Genomic DNA, 14,166 nt, shown 5'->3' on the forward strand with positions numbered 1-14,166 from the left:
GACAGAGGAGCCTGGTGGACTCTAGTCCATGGGGTCACAAAGAATTGGACAGGACTGAGCAACTAACATTTTCAATTTCAGACAGTTTGGAAGAAACATGAAACCATCTCTTTTGCTTGGGAATGGGAGCAAATTGATGGAGAATGCTAATCACTTTCACTATTTCCTCACTCAGGAGAGCATGCACCCCAGATCTGCATCCGTCCTAGTGCTCCTATGAGATATCAATAGGTCAAAATAAATCAGAAGAGGCACTTGACCATTGGGTGGCACTCACGCTTGAAGACCTATACAGTTTCAGAGACTTAGGCAAAAGCAATAGTGGGTCAAAATGAAAGTGAAAGTCACTCAGTCATGTCCGACTCTTTGTGACCCCATGGACTATACAGTCCATGGATTTCTCCAGGCCAGAATACTGGAGCAGACAGCTTTTCCCTTCTCCAGGGAATCTTCCCAACCCAGGGACTGAACCCAGGTCTTCTGCATTGCAGGTAGATTCTTTACCATCTGATCACAAGGGAAGCCCAGTGGGAACAACATCATCCCTAAATACATCCAGTTAGAAATATTTGCTCCCCAAGCTCTTGTCCTTTAGATTTTTTTATTCTTAAGTGCTCACCTCCAGGCATCTAGCATTCTAAGAATCTGTCCATCTGGCTGAGCAGAGTCCGTCTAGCTCAATCAAAGGGCTCTGTGGTTTATGCCTATAGTGTACATGTGTGTGCTCAGCCGCTTCAGTTGTGTCCAACTGTTTGTGACCCTATGGACTGTAGCCCGCCAGGCTCCTCTGTCCATGGAACTCTCCAGGCAAGGATACTGGAGTGGGTTGCCATGCCCTCCTCCAAGGGATCTTCCCCACCCAGGGATCAAACCCAGGGCTCTTACGTCTCCTGCATTGGTAGGCGGGTTCTTTACCACTAGCACCACCTGGGAAGCCCATGCCTACAGGCCCACCAGGAAAAAAAATTAAAAAATGATCTCAAGGAAGACTAACCTCAGAGGAAAAAGAACAAGTTGTGTCTCACAGTACTGAAAGAAAAACAAACTGCTGTGTCATTCTGCCCGGCCCTTCCCAGCCCCATTCTGGAAAATCTCAGAACCCACTAGCACTCACCTTGTACCTGTATCTGTAATTCCTGACTCCGTTTCTGGACAAGGGAATTAATTCTCCGTGCCTCACACCAGTAAGACCCTGAGTTTTCTCTCCGTATGGGAGAGAACTGGAATTCTGGGGAGATTCTCCATTCTGACATCGTGGATGGTTTGACAAAGCGGAACTGGAGCTGGCCTTCTGGCCTCTGTAGAGAGAGCTGGCTCTCACAGGTCAAGGTCACTGTGTGCCCCTCGGTGGGCTGGGTAGAGCTGGCTCTCAGCACGGGACTCGGAAACAGCTCTAGAGAGAAGGATCACGATATTTCTCAGGGAAGTGAGGTTTGGAACTGCTTTGGAGAAAAACACAGTTCATCCTCGGCACCCACAAGCAGAACATACAAAAGCAGGTGGGAAAGATGCCACCTTTGATTACTAATATCCTCCAAAGCACAGTAGTACTTTCTCTATTCCTTGTAGGAATGCTCCCTGAGGTTCAGTAGTATTTCAGACCACCCTTTTTATCCTCTACAATCTCAGGAGTCCTCATTTTGACTAACCTATTTCACAAAATAAAGAACACTTTACCTTGGACTACGATTTGAATTTTGTTTGAAGAAACCGAGTGAGTATCTTTAACTCCACTACAGTAATATTCACCACTGTCCTTCATACTTGCTTGATGAATATGGAAGTCAGAAGTTTTGTTAAGGATTTTCAGGATTTTTCCGTTCTTGTACAATGTCATGTTATTTAGTACTATGTTTGCCTTTGCTTGGCATCTCAGAACCACGGAGTCTTCTTCAAACACATCAGATGGAGCCTGCAGGATCAGGTTGGCTGTAGGAAACACAAGGGAGTTGTTTGTTTCTTCAGATTGCTTCTCCCCTCTTTTCACTATTATTCTAAAAGATTTTATAAGACTGGGAACTAGGGAAAAGGATGCTTAAAGTAATCATCATTTCTTTTTTTCTGATTTTATCTATTTAATTAATTAATTTATTTTTGACCAAGCCACATGTCTCGTGGGATCTTAGTTCCCCAACCAGGGATCAAATCCATGCTCCCTGAAATGAAAGTGCAGAGTCCTAACCACTGGACCACCAGGGAAATCCCTTTATTTTCCTGGCTTTAAAAGGAACACATATGCTTGAGAAAATGCTTAAAACAGAAATGCAAATTAACCTTATCAACTCACCAGATTTTGTCATATATTTTTCCAGTTCTTTTATCTATGTGCATGTATATAAAAGTCTGTATATATTTCTTTTTATGAAATTAAAATATTTATCCACTTGATAACTTGCTTTTCATTTACTTTACTATGAATACTTTCCTCTGTCATCAATATCATTCCTTAACCTGGTTTTTAATGACTGCAACATTTTCCTTCAATGGCAGTAAGATAATTTATTTAATGAATTTTCTCTTCTTGACCATTTAAGATTCTTCAATTTTGGTTGTATATATCTATGACTATTTCAGTAGGTAAATTCTTAAGAGAAGAATTGTCAGGTCAAAAGGGTAAACATTTTCTTAGCTCTTTGCTACTATACTGTTACTTGTTCACTAAATTAAAGAGCATTATATTATAACTAGAAAGATACTGCCTCAAATTCATTCAAAATAGGTGGTTTTAGGACAGAAATGGAAATTACTCCCTCTCTATCTTCTATCTACCTATCTATAAAATATTAATAAATCCTCACATAGATTTTTATTCCAAATAAATTTTATAAGCCTCAAACTAAACATAGATTCAGAAACCATTCAAATAAATTGCTTCTCAAATTTTCTTTTACCTGAGCAGCTTGTAAAATATTTAAATTCTTGGGCCCTATTTCTATAGCTTTTGAATTAGCAAATGCAGCTGGGTTTTGAATCACTTTATTATTCCTAAACTTTTTTTTCTTTCATTTCTTTCCCACCTGCAGAAAAGATTAAGTCCACACGATCACTTGAGTGTGAGTCCTGGGCCTGGCATTTGTACCCTCCAGATTCACGGACCTCATAGGTGTTTCCTGTTGTCTTATACTGTATTTCTCCAGGAAGATACCAACGGTACCATTTTATTTTCTGTGGTGCATTGATCTGAAATGCTTTGCAAGTCAGTGTCACAGTCTCTCCTTTGAAGAGAGTGGTCCATGGAGGATGGAGGGAAATTACAGATTTTATTTCAGTTGCTGTGGAGGAAAAAGAAAGAATCTGAGGTGGAGTGGCCTACAGTTCCCATCATAGTGGTTTGTGAGGCACAGTCCAGAGGCCTTGACTTTGGAGGATCCCCAAGAAATCCCAGGGAAGGTCACTGTTCATGGCTTTGTTTCAACCAGAGCTCTCACCCAGGAGAAAGTGACTGCTGAAGAGACGGCAGTGAGCAAAGAGATTTCAAGACTGCAATACCAGTAAGATTAACTGCCAAATGTCAATAGGAAAAATGATTGGTTAATTTGTTCTAGAATTGGATTCTGGAAAAAGTCATCCTCTGCCACTTTATCATGTTCATAAACCCATAAGAACTTCACAAGGAGTTGTTAAAATCACAGTTTGCACTTTGCACAAAAAAAGGGATAATCATATTAAGATTTTGGCACTAACAAAACTTGAGAGATTAACTTGCTTAACACTTTCATTTTATAGATGATATACAGAAAAAGATAAAGACCAAAGTCAAGAAAGCCTTCCCAACTAGAAAGCTCCTTGAAAGTCAAGAGGGTAATGATCCTGGTAGGGGACTATAGATAGAGAAGGAAACTTAGGAAACTTTGGGAGGCCGTTGCAAGTTAATGATAGCCCAAGAAAGCTATTGGAACATTGTTCAATGAAGCAAGCTTGCTTAATTATAAAACTGTAAACAAAACCACAAGATATGCCCCAGGCCACTAGATGGAACAACTGTCACCACCCTTCCACTAATATGATAATCCTAGTTTGACCTCATAGGGTCAGACAATTTTCTGCCTAATATGAAGGAGGAGCTAATGATGTATGCCTTATGTTTGCAGCTACATGTACTTGAAGAAGAGGTCTTCTCCCCTCCGCTTTTTCTCATTATAAAACTGTAACCCACTCAGTCCTCGGGACAGAGTTCCCTCACCTGTCTGTTTGCATCTCTTCCAAGCATCTTATATTAATAAATTTACTTCTTGCCTATCAGAAAAAAAAAAAAGAGTGATGCTCACTCTACACATAGGTCTCTTCACCACAATCCATCTTGGCTAAGAGATGTGTACACACACATGGGAGGATCCTTAGATATACCAAATTCAGACTCAGAACCAGGCAAATCAAAGTGATTGGCCAAAGGGAACCAGGATGAAATGCCCCATGTAAGTGATGGAGCGATTCTCTCTGAGTCTGCCCGTGTATCTATCCACATACATTGTACCCTTTTTCCTCCTAATAAACACTTAACTGTTTCACTATCAAAAATAAATAAATAAATAAAAAGTCCATCATAGATAATTATGGTAAAGCAAGGAACGGACAAGGTGTTAGCTAGAATCCAGAGATGATCTAGATAAGGACGCAACACTGATGCATCTGATTTTGGGCAGGAGACAGGTTGCAGACAGTTCTTGCTATTCACGGGCCTTTAAATATCCGGGATACCCTCTGATCCAAACAAATGGCAATGAAGAGTCAGAACTCTAAAAAATGTAGGATACAGACAATTTATCTTCTCCCCCAATCTCCTCTTATTGTGCATTTCTTCCTTTTAAGGGCCCATCTGTTGGATGCTCTATTCTCCACACATTTCCTGGAGAGAATACTGTAGAGAATGAAACATTCCCACTGTTTCAGAGCAGTTTTTTGGGTTTGATGACTGGAGAACATCTTATCCCAAGTCTTAAACATTCGACATGAAGTTAAGATGTCCTGCCTTGTGATCTGAGGTTCATTTGCAATAGGAGTAAGTGCAGGGCCCAGTGACAGCCAGTAGCTGCTTGAGCGTTTGCTACTTCTTCCGGGGAGGGTCTGAGGATGACTATGTAGCCATCCGGGCCATAGGGCAATCCCAGTAAACCAGGTAGCACGTTCACATCCTTGTCGATGTCAGCAAGAGAAACAGGAAATATTAGAGATCCTCAGACAATTGTCACAAGTATTTCATATTTATTAGAGAGACATTCTTATCCAGCAACACTGAAGAACATAAGAAAGGAGAACTCACCAAACTGTCCACCGACAGGAGCTGTAAAAATATAAAGAGCCAGAGATGAACACAGAGCAGAGATTCTTTGGCTTTTCAAAAGTAATGCTTGTTTTTTCCCCATTCACTTATTACTTTTTGGTTAAAATTTATTTTAAAAATATAACAGTCATTTAGCAAATGTCTGTGTATATTGGTCATTGTGCTTGGACTATTAAGATGAATTTTAAAAATAGTATCTGATAGCAAGAAGTTAATTTGGAGGGTGTGATAAACAGAAACCTGAAGAAAGTATTATACAGGGTGTAAATACTAAAAATACACATGGGGACATCATAAAGGCAGAAGGGTCACCCATCCCAATATGTAGGGTCTCTGTATGGGAGCGAGCGTGTAGCAAAGGAAGTGATGCTTGAGAAAACTGGATGAGAACATAGGAGTCAGCCAGGGAAAGGTGTTTCTATGTGGCAAGAGATGATGGAGAGGGCAGGCAAAACAGAAAGGCCCCAGATGTGAAGAAATAGCACTGGGTGTTCAGCTGGGTAAGAGAGTGGTTATGGAAGGTAGAGAATTTAAGGGAAATCAGATTGGACAAGCAGACAGGGTCTAAGTTATGAGTGGTAAGCAGCTATGGTTTCATCATAAAAGTAACAGGGAACCATGGTAACATTTCAAGAGGAGGAGTGACAAGAGTAAAAGCTGTAACTTCGTTGGGGCACTCTGGAAGAGGTAAAGCAGAAAGACTGGAGAGAAGGCAGAGCAAGATACAGTGATACGTAAATTTCTTCAGAGTATTTATCTGAAATCATCTCACTTGTTTGTTTATTCACTTTCCTTCTCTACAATAGAATCTGTATGACAGTGGGGACTTCTTAGTTTCACATACATCACACAGAATTTATAACAGTGCCAAACTCATCAGACATGTTTCATAAATGATTACTGAACAGTGAATTAATTAGAAGTACTAGATCAGCAAGTATCTCTACTTGAGAGGATATGGGTTTTTTAAATTATTTATTTTAATTGAAGGATAACTACTTTACAATATTGTGACGGTTTTTGCCATACATCAACATGAATTGGCCACAGGTACACGTGGTCCTCACATCCTGAACCCCCCTCCCACCTCCCTCCCATCCCTATCCCTCTAGGTTGTCCCAGAGCACTGCTTTTGGGTACCCTGCTTCATGCATGAACTTGCACTGGTCATCTATTTTGCATATGGTAATGTAGATGTTTCAGTGTTATTCTCTCAAATCATCCCACCCTCGCTTTCTCCCACTGAATCCAAAAATCTGTTCTCCATCTGTGCTTCTTTTGTTGCCCTGCATGTAGTATTGTCGGTACTGTCTTTCTAAATTCCATACACATGCATCAAAATGCAGTATTTGTTTTTCTCTTTCTGACTTACTTCACTCTGTATAATAAGCTCCAGTTTCATCCACTTCAATAGAACTGACTCTAAAGGGTCCCTTTTTATATGAGTAATATTCCATTGTGTATATGTACCACAACTTCTTTATCCATCCATCTGCTGATGGACATCTACGTTGCCTCCATGTCCTAGCTATTGTAAACAGTGCTGCAATTAACACTGGGGTACATGTGTCTCTCTCAATTCTGGTTTGAGAGGATGCAGGCTTGAGAAAGGGGTAACCAAGAGGCAGAGAAGGCAAAACTGACAGGTTTTGTACATTGATTACACATTCCAGTGAGGAACAGACTTGAGTCATTCATTCAGCAGGAATTTGTGGAATTTGTCTAACCATATCTAGGAACTGGACAAGGCAATGGAAATCCAGCAGTGAGCAAAAGGGATATTATCTCTGTCTGCATGGGGCTGATGGAGAAGTAATCCAAACCGAAGTGTTATAATCAGAACAATGGATTATTTGCCATTTTCTGAAAACCCGGACACCATGGATTTTGTATTGTTATATTAGTAGAGATTATTTTTCTGAGTGTATTCTATATGGTAGATATGCAACCTATATCATTCCATGTAATCTATTCACTATCCATATGAGGAAAGTTTGATGATTGTCCTTATTTTACAGACAAGAAACTGTTTAGGCTAGCAGAGACATCACTATACCAACAAAAGTCCATATAGTCAAAGTGTGGATATGAGTTTGAAAAAACTGTGGGAGACAGTGGGGGACAGAGGAGCCTGGTGTGCTACTGTCCATGGGGTCACAAGAGTTGAAGGCAACTTAGCAACTGAATGATGAACAACAACAAATACTTTTTAAAGTGTATTCTATATGGTAGATATTCCCCTATGTTGCTTCATGTAATCTTGTCACAACCCCTATCAGGAAAATTCTATGATTATCCCCATTTTACAGATGAAAAACTGTTTGATAGCTGGTAGAGGCAGAAGACTCTACACATGGACATCACCAAAGGGTCAATACCAATATCAGATTGATTCTATTCTTTGCAACCAAAGATGGAGAAGCTCTATATAGCCAGCAAAAATATAACTAGGAGCTGACTGTGGCTCAAATCATGAACTCTTTATTGCCAAATTCAGACTTAAATTGAAGAAAGTAGGGAAAACCACTAGATCATTCAGGTATGACCTAAATCAAACCCCTGACAGTTATACAGAGGAAGTGACAAACAGAATCAAAGAACTAGATCTGATAGACAGAGTGCCTGAAGAACTAAGGATGGAGATTTATGACATTGTACAGGAGGCAGTGATCAAGACCATCCCCAAGAAAGAGAAATGCAAAAAGGCAAAATATTTGTCTGAGGAAGCCTTACAAATAGCTGTGAAAAGAAAAGTGAAAGGCAAAGGAGAAAAGGAAACATATACCCATCTGAATGCAGAGTTTCAAAGAACAGCAAGGAGAGATAAGAAAGCCTTCCTCAGTGATCAATGCAACGAGTAGAGAAAACAACAGAATGGGAAAGACTAGAGATCTTTTCAAGAAAATTAAGATACAAAGGGAACATTTCATGCAAAGATGGGCACAATAAAAGATAGAAATGGTATGGACCTAACAGAAGCAGAAGATATTAAGAGGTGGCAAGCAGACACAGAAGAACTATACAAAAAAGATCATCACAACTCAGTAATCACGATGGTGTGATCACTCACCTAGAGTCACACATCCTGGAATGTGAAGTCAAGTGGGCCTTAGGAAGCATCACTATGAACAAAGCTAGTGGAGGTGATGGAATTCTAGTTGAGCTACTTTAAATCCTAAAAGATGATGCTGCGAAAGTGCTGCACTCAATATGCTAGCACATTTGGAAAACTCAGCAGTGGCCACAGGACTGGAAAAGGTCAGTTTTCATTCCAATCTCAAAGAAAGTCAATGCCAAAAAATGTTCAAACTACCACACAATTGCACTCATCTCACACTCTAGGAAAATGATGCTCAAAATTCTCCAAGCCAAGCTTCAACAGTATGTGAACTGTGAACTTCCAGATGTTCAAGCTGGATTTAGAAAAGGCAGAGGGACCAAAGATCAAATTGCCAACATCCGCTGGATCATCAAAAAAGCAAGAGAGTTCCGAAACATCTGCTTTATTGACTACACCAAAGCCTTTGACTGTGTGGATCACAACAAACTGTGGAAAATTCTTCAAGAGATGGGAATACCAGACCTGCCTCCTGAGAAATCTGTATGCAGGTCAAGAAGCAACAGTTAGAACCAGACATAGAACAACAGACTGGTTCCAAGTTGGAAAAGGAGTACGTCAAGGCCGTATATTGTCACCCTGCTTATTTAACTAATATGTAGAGTACATCAAGAGAAACACTGGGCTGGAAAAAGCACAAGCTGGAATCAAGATTGCTGGGAGAAATATCAATAACCTCAGATATGCAGATGACACCACCCTTATGGCAGAAAGTGAAGAGGAACTAAAAAACTTCTTGATGAAAGTGAAAGAGGAGAGTGAAAAAGTTGGCTTAAAACTCAACATTCAGGAAACTAAGATCATGGCATCCAGTCCTATTACTTCATGGCAAATAGATGGGGAAACAGGGAGAGACTTTATTTTGGGGGGTTCCAAAATCACTGCAGATGGTGATTGTAGCCATGAAATTAAAAGACATTTGCTCCTTGGAAGAAAAGTTATGACCAACCTTGACAGCATATTAAAAAGCAGAGATATTACTCTGCCAACAAAAGTCTGTCTAGTCAAAGCTATAATTTTTCCAGTAGTCATGTGTGGATGTGAGAGTTGGACATAAAGAAAGCTGAGCAGTGAAGAATTGATGCTTTTAAACTGTGGTGTTGGAGAAGATTCTTGAGAGTCCTTTGGACAGCAAGGAGATCCAACCTGTCCATCCTAAAGGAAATCCATCCTGAATATTCATTGGGAGGACTGATGCTGAAGTGAAACTCCAATAGTTTGGCCACCTGATGAGAAGAACTGACTTATTTGAAAAGACCCTAATGCTGGGAAAGATTGAAGGCAGGAAGAGAAGGGAACAACAAAAGATGAGATGGTTGGATGGCATCACCGAATCAATGGACATGAGTTTGAGCAAACTGGGGGAACTGGTGATGGACAGGGAGTTCTGGCATGCTGCAGTCCATGGGATCACAAAGAGTCAGACACGACTGAGTGACTAAACTGAACTGAACTGAGGGGCAGAATATAATTTTTAACCCATTTATTTGAACCCATCTTGTTTGATTCCAACGCATATGCTCCTGGCCATTACCCTATCCTGCTCCTCTGTTTTGGTGCCACGCTAGGATGTCTTCTCATTTTTGGAGTATTCCATGCAGCTTCAAACTATGAGGCCCTTTTTTATTACATTTTCCTGCACTCCATCCCTGCCCCCTCCAGCTCTTACTGTCCCTCTGTTTCATGAAGTCATTACCAACGATTTGGCATATAGCTTACTATCCACTTTTACCATCATTGGTAACTTTTGCTTGAACAATTGTTTACATGAGATCTTGTTGCATAGATGTATCTTGTACATTGTCCTTGTGGAATGAAGACCCTTATATGTCGTGAGCTTCCTAAGTACAAAATGCTGTTTCCCATGTCTTCTCAATGTAAACACTGTGAGAAATCATACAGATACCACATTTCTCTTTGATTCCATGAAAGGAGTCACACTGGAGAGAAATCCTATGTAAACAATGTGGAAAAAGCTTTTCGCAGTCATAAAAGCTTTCAATCATATGAAAGATTTCACATCAGAGAGAAACCCTATCAATGTAAACACTGTGAGAAAGCATTCAGAAACAACAAGTCTCTTTGAATCCATGAAAGGACTCACATTGGAGAGAAGCCTTATCAGTGTTAAAAAGAGGGTCAAAGTTCATGAAGAACCCATATTTGAGAAGAACCGTCAGTTGCAGCTTGTGAACGCTTAGTTGTGGCATATGGGATCTCATTCCCTGACCAGGTATTGAAGCCAGGCCCCCCGCATTGGGAGTTCAGAGTCTTAGCCATGGGACCACCAGGAAAGTGTCAGGTGTATAGTTTTTGTTTTTGAGGGTTGAGTTTTTGTTTGTTCGTTTGTTTTGGTAGTTAACTTTTCACTTTTCATATTATAGTAGTAACAGTCTCACAGAATAAGTGTGAAGTATTGTCTCCTTTGAGAAGACTTTGTGAACAGCAGTAATATATATTGTTGAAAACTTTTGGAGAACTTTGAAGTCATCTACTCAGAGGTACGGTCTGGGTCTATTTTATGGGTGTTTTCTGGTGTACTAATTCAGACACTTCACCTTTTAAAAATATATTTATATACTTATTTGGCTGCATCAGGTATTAGTTGTGGTGCATAGGCTTGGTTGCCCTGAGGCATTGGCATCACAGTTCCCCGAATAGGGATCCAAGCCCTATCCTCTGCATTGGAATAGGGATTCTTAACCACTGGACCAGCAGGGAGGTCCCTCAAGTACTTCACTTTTTGTAGTTCCATTTTGATTTTGGGTTTTTTGGTTTATTTATTTTTGTTTTATTTTCGTAGTTTCAATAATTTGTTTCCTTCTGGGAAATTATGTGTCTCATGTGAATCGTCTTAGATTTTGGCATATACTTGTTCGTTGAGTTCTTTCTTAGTCTTTTTCTATTTCTGCAATGTCCATAGTAATATCCCTCATTCTTCCTGACTGTATACATTTGAATAGTCCCTCTTTTTCCTAGATCAACCTTGCTTAAGATTTGTCAATTTTGTCAATTTTTCTATAGAACTCACTTTTGATTTCACTGGTTTTTCTCTATGATTTTTCCACTCCCCATTTCATTCATCTCTACTTTAAATTTTATTCTTTCCTTTCCTCCTCAAATCAGGTTTGGTGAGTCATCTTTAAAGTCTGTTAAGGTCAATAGACATGGTACTGATTTTCAGTCTCCCTCATTTGCTAGCAGAGGCATGAAAAGGCTACATCTTTTTTTTAGGTTTCACTTCAGATGCAAGCCATAACATTTGAGACTTTGGGAACGATATAATATCCCTCAATATCTCTATTAATATTTTTTGTTTTCAAGGGCATTTTGCACAATATTTATACAGCCTCTTTTCATGTTGGTGTCATTCACAGGTATATCTATCACACACTTGGACTTTCACTCTTAGTATCTTTCATCTAAAGTGTGCTTTCTAGACTTCCCTGGTGGCCTAGTGGTTAAGAATCTGCCTGCCAGAGCGCAAGACACAGATTTGATCCCTGGTCCAGGAAGATTCCACATGCCTCAGAGAAACTAAGGACATGCTATACAACTAATAAGCCAGCACTCTAGAGCCTGTGCTCCACAATAGGAGAAGCCACTGCAAATGAGAAGATCAAGCATCACAACTAGAAAAAAAGCCCATGCTCAGCAATAAAGAGCCAGCACAGCTGAAAATGAATGAATAAATAAACTAAATCAAATTTAAAATGTAATAAAAAATACACTCTGCTTCTTGTACATAGTACATACTTAGATCAGGGTTTGTCTATTTCATATGAGGTGACACTCTCTTCTTCCTGTTTGGACCACATCATTCATTCACTCTTAGTGTTATTGACATAGATGCAATACACCTGGCATTTACCTTCTGTGTTTTACAGTTCTTAAATTTTTAATTCTTCCAGAAGGTAAAGAATCTGCCTGCAATACAGTAAACCCAGGTTCAATCACAGGGTTGGGAAGATCCCCTGGAGAAGGGGATGGTTACCCACTCCAGTATTCTTGCTTGGAGAAACCCTTGGACAGAGGAGCCTGGTGGGCTATTGTCCATGGGGTTGCAAAGAGCTGGACATGACTGAGCAACTAACACTTTTAATTCTTGCTGCTGCTGCTAAGTCACTTCAGTCATGTCTGATTCTGTGCGACCCCATAGACGGCAACCCATCAGGCTCCCCCGTCCCTGGGATTCTCCAGGCAAGAACACTGGAGTGGGTTGCCATTTCATTCTCCAATGCATGAAAGTAAAAAGTGAAAGTGAAGTCACTCAGTTGTGTCCGACTCTTCGCGACCCCGTGGACTGCAGCCTACCAGGCTCCTCTGCCCGTGGGATTTTCCAGGCAAGAGTACTGGAGTGGGTAAGTCCTTTATAAATTTATTTTTCATTAAATGAATATATTCTAGTCCTTTCATTTCTAAATGGCTTCTCCATTAGATATTAAAAAAAAATAGAGTTTCCTCTTTTAAAATATATGCATTGATTACATATTATCATAGCTTAATCCCAGGGATACAAGAAAGCATTCATATAAAGCTTTATCTTTTTCCATTTTTTTATTATTATCATGCAGATTATATTAATGATATAATCCTCTCAAATATTTTGGTACACTTGTGTACCATCTGTGGTCATTTCCTTCGCTCAGAACAGTTTACTCTCACGCTTGTGCTTTTGAATGGCAAATGTACTAACATGGGTATCACATTGCTATATATTGTAGTGTGCTAACACATGGCATACATAGGATTTTACATAGTTCCTTTCACATCAATTAAAAGAAAATTGTATTACTTCTGCCTTTTATTCTTATGGCATTAAATATACAAGTGTTTTTCTTTGTTAATGTTAATATGAACTACTTTCTGGAATCCCTAGTATTCAAGCTGAAGAACTCCTCCTGTAATTCCTGTGAGGCAATTTATTAATATATCTTTTCAGTTGTTATTGATTTGAGAGCATCTTTGTTTTGTCTCTATCTTTCAGAAGGTAGTTTTGGTCAAGAAGGAATTCTTGGTGGATAAGCTTTTTTCTTAGCACACCTTGAATGTTTCCCTCTGCCTTCTGGCCCCCCTGTGTTTTTGCTGAGATATCACCTAATTTTACGAGGGTAATTTTACTGGTCATTTTCCAAATGCCCTTTATTCCCACTGTAGAGTTCCAACTCCTATTTCTAAGCATATCTAATATTTCTGTTATAAACTAGATATTTTAGGCAACATAATGCAGGTACTCGGGGTACTGGACATGTTTCTTCTGCCCTTTGTTATAATGAAAGGAAAGTCGCTCAGTCGTGTCTGACTCTTTGCGGCCCCATGGACTATAGCCTACCAGGCTTCTCAGTCCATGGGATTTTCCAGGCAAGAGTACTGGAGTGGGTTGCCATTTCCTTCTCCAGGGGATCTTCCCAACCCAGGGATCGAACCCGGGTCTCTCGCATTGTAGGCAGACGCTTTGCCCACTGAGCCACCAGGGAAATGATGAGTACCAGCATTATCAGTTTTTTGTTTGGTTTTTTTTTTTTTTGTGGAGAATGTGAGTAATGAGCCAACATTATTTTAATGAAGCTTGATCCCCACGTTTTGAGAAGACAGTGCATTGAATTATGGATATGCAGATTATGATCTTGGAGAAGGCAATGGCACCCCACTCTAGTACTCTTGCCTGGAGAATCCCGGGGACGGGGGAGCCTGGTGGGCTGCTGTCTATGGGGTCGCACAGAGTCGGACACAACTGAAGCGACTTAGCAGCAGCAGCAGCAGCAGA

At 40.1% G+C, this 14,166-nt stretch overlaps 1 protein-coding gene across 3 annotated transcripts in view; it reads right to left on the reverse strand.

The window, feature by feature from the left end:
• LOC138416157 (Fc receptor-like protein 5) overlaps nt 1-14,166 on the reverse strand; it is a 57,566-nt gene that overhangs the window by 37,417 nt on the left and 5,983 nt on the right. Inside the window, exons 2-5 of one of the 3 annotated variants that reach the window (XM_069544950.1) lie at nt 5,261-5,281; nt 3,018-3,272; nt 1,678-1,929; nt 1,115-1,393 (exon numbers count right to left, since the gene is read on the reverse strand). In XM_069544950.1, the coding sequence (XP_069401051.1) occupies nt 1,115-1,393; nt 1,678-1,929; nt 3,018-3,272; nt 5,261-5,281 (807 nt within the window). The remainder of the gene's footprint in view (nt 1-1,114; nt 1,394-1,677; nt 1,930-3,017; nt 3,273-5,260; nt 5,282-14,166) is intronic. The other 2 variants (XM_069544958.1, XM_069544966.1) reach the window with 2 other exon arrangements.

The sequence above is a fragment of the Ovis canadensis genome, chromosome 1 (genome assembly GCF_042477335.2).
Source record: "Ovis canadensis isolate MfBH-ARS-UI-01 breed Bighorn chromosome 1, ARS-UI_OviCan_v2, whole genome shotgun sequence".
Taxonomy (NCBI): domain Eukaryota; kingdom Metazoa; phylum Chordata; class Mammalia; order Artiodactyla; family Bovidae; genus Ovis; species Ovis canadensis.